Source organism: Habropoda laboriosa, unplaced genomic scaffold, assembly GCF_001263275.1.
Source record: "Habropoda laboriosa isolate 0110345459 unplaced genomic scaffold, ASM126327v1 scaffold65, whole genome shotgun sequence".
NCBI lineage: Eukaryota > Metazoa > Arthropoda > Insecta > Hymenoptera > Apidae > Habropoda > Habropoda laboriosa.
The window spans coordinates 1,159,589-1,161,189 of NW_017100254.1; the positions used below are offsets into that span (position 1 = coordinate 1,159,589).

Below are 1,601 nucleotides of genomic sequence, written 5' to 3' on the forward strand. Positions count from 1 at the left end.
AAAGTCTTTTCAGCCATATTCTTTGTCTAGTATTTTAATCAAGTTTCACGATTATTTAACAAGTCCATTGAATATCCAGCCTCTGGTTTTTAATACCGTTCATCTGTGAACTAGCCATTCGAAACTAGTTACGGACAAACAGAGTTATTACAAGTACAAAAAAGGATCGTGATCTACATTGTTCATATCATGCGACTTCTTATGTATAACGTTAACGTGCCAATATGTAAGAGCGCATCCAAAGCGCTACCGATTTATTTAGGTAAATTACGTATCTCATTTTGCAAGGGTGTACTGTATTATGCATTAATAACGTTGTCACTGACGCAAAAATGTTGATAGTAATAGTTTTAGTATTAGTGGTAATTTTATCTGTGGTAGTAGTACTGATGGTGGTGGTAATGGTGGGATAGTGTTGTAGACGACAAGCAAAACCACCTATCCCAATGAAGGGAAGTCATTCTCGTCATCTACTTTTGGAGCATTTTGACGTCCCCGGGGCGACCTTTGTTCAGATTGTGGAGCCTAAAATTCGAGAACGTACTGATCAGGTTTCACCATGTTTAATCAATGTCAACTCTGAAGATGGATAAATTCAAATACTTACCGGACCACGTGTGTCTCCATCTCTAGGAGCACCGCGATTACCAAATCCACGACCATTTGCACGTTCGCCACGACCCCGTCCTCGGCCACGTCCACCAGAACCACGCCGAGAATCACTGAACTGTATCTCGATACCTAACACGCGTTTTTGCCTTCCAACGCGTTGAGGATACTCTGCTGCAGCATCGTATTCTTCCTCTTCTTCTTCCTCTTCCTCGGCACCCTCTTTCTTCTTTTGCAGCGCGTACATCTTTTTCCAACGAGTCAAATCTTCACCCTCTCCAGCTTTACGCACATTGAATTGAGGCTTCACTCTGTTATTAAGAATAGCCTTATACTCATCCAATGTCAGTTCCTCAACCGGCTTCTCTTCCACTGCATCAGCAGTTGCCTCTCCCTCTTTCACCTCTGTGGTCGTTTGGTTGGCATCTGCATCAGGTTTCTCATTAGCCCAATCTTGACTCTCTTGGTTCAAACTTTCTCTGAAGATAAAGGATTAAAATTAAAATCAATTCTTTTTTAATGTTTAAAGGCTTTCTAAAAAGCAATACTTACTCAATTTCATCATTATGGGTACCCCAGTTATGGCTACCAGCACCATCCTTCTTATCCACTGGTTTAACTCCACTGCTTAAACATACATGAATAATAAAATTATTATGTTGTAAATTTAACATATTAAGAAATAATCATTGGAAATTACGTTTTATCAGAGCCAGATTGACGATCGAATTCACGTTTTCCACGGTAGTCGTATCCTCCGCGACCACGTGGTCCCCCACGACCACGCACCATTCCGCGCATGCCACCGCGACCCCTGCGCTCTCCATAATCTCCGCGTTGATTATCATTGGAATTTCGAAATTCTCGAGTTTCACGTCCCTCACTAGAAAATTTGTACAAAATTACAACAACATGAAAATATTGTAAATTTTTTCTTCTATATTTTTTTATTGCTTTTTATACTAACCCAGGAGGTCCTCGTCTAAACTCTC

General features: G+C 40.7%; 1 protein-coding gene across 1 annotated transcript in view; it reads right to left on the reverse strand.

Annotated features, from left to right (window-relative positions):
* Window positions 1-6: 6 nt before the first annotated feature.
* The window catches only part of LOC108572340 (plasminogen activator inhibitor 1 RNA-binding protein-like), a 2,834-nt gene continuing 1,239 nt past the window's right edge, over window positions 7-1,601 (reverse strand). Inside the window, 5 exon segments of the mRNA XM_017934560.1 lie at window positions 7-525; window positions 608-1,088; window positions 1,162-1,233; window positions 1,310-1,492; window positions 1,577-1,598. Of these exon segments, the coding sequence (XP_017790049.1) occupies window positions 439-525; window positions 608-1,088; window positions 1,162-1,233; window positions 1,310-1,492; window positions 1,577-1,598 (845 nt within the window). The 3' untranslated portion in view covers window positions 7-438.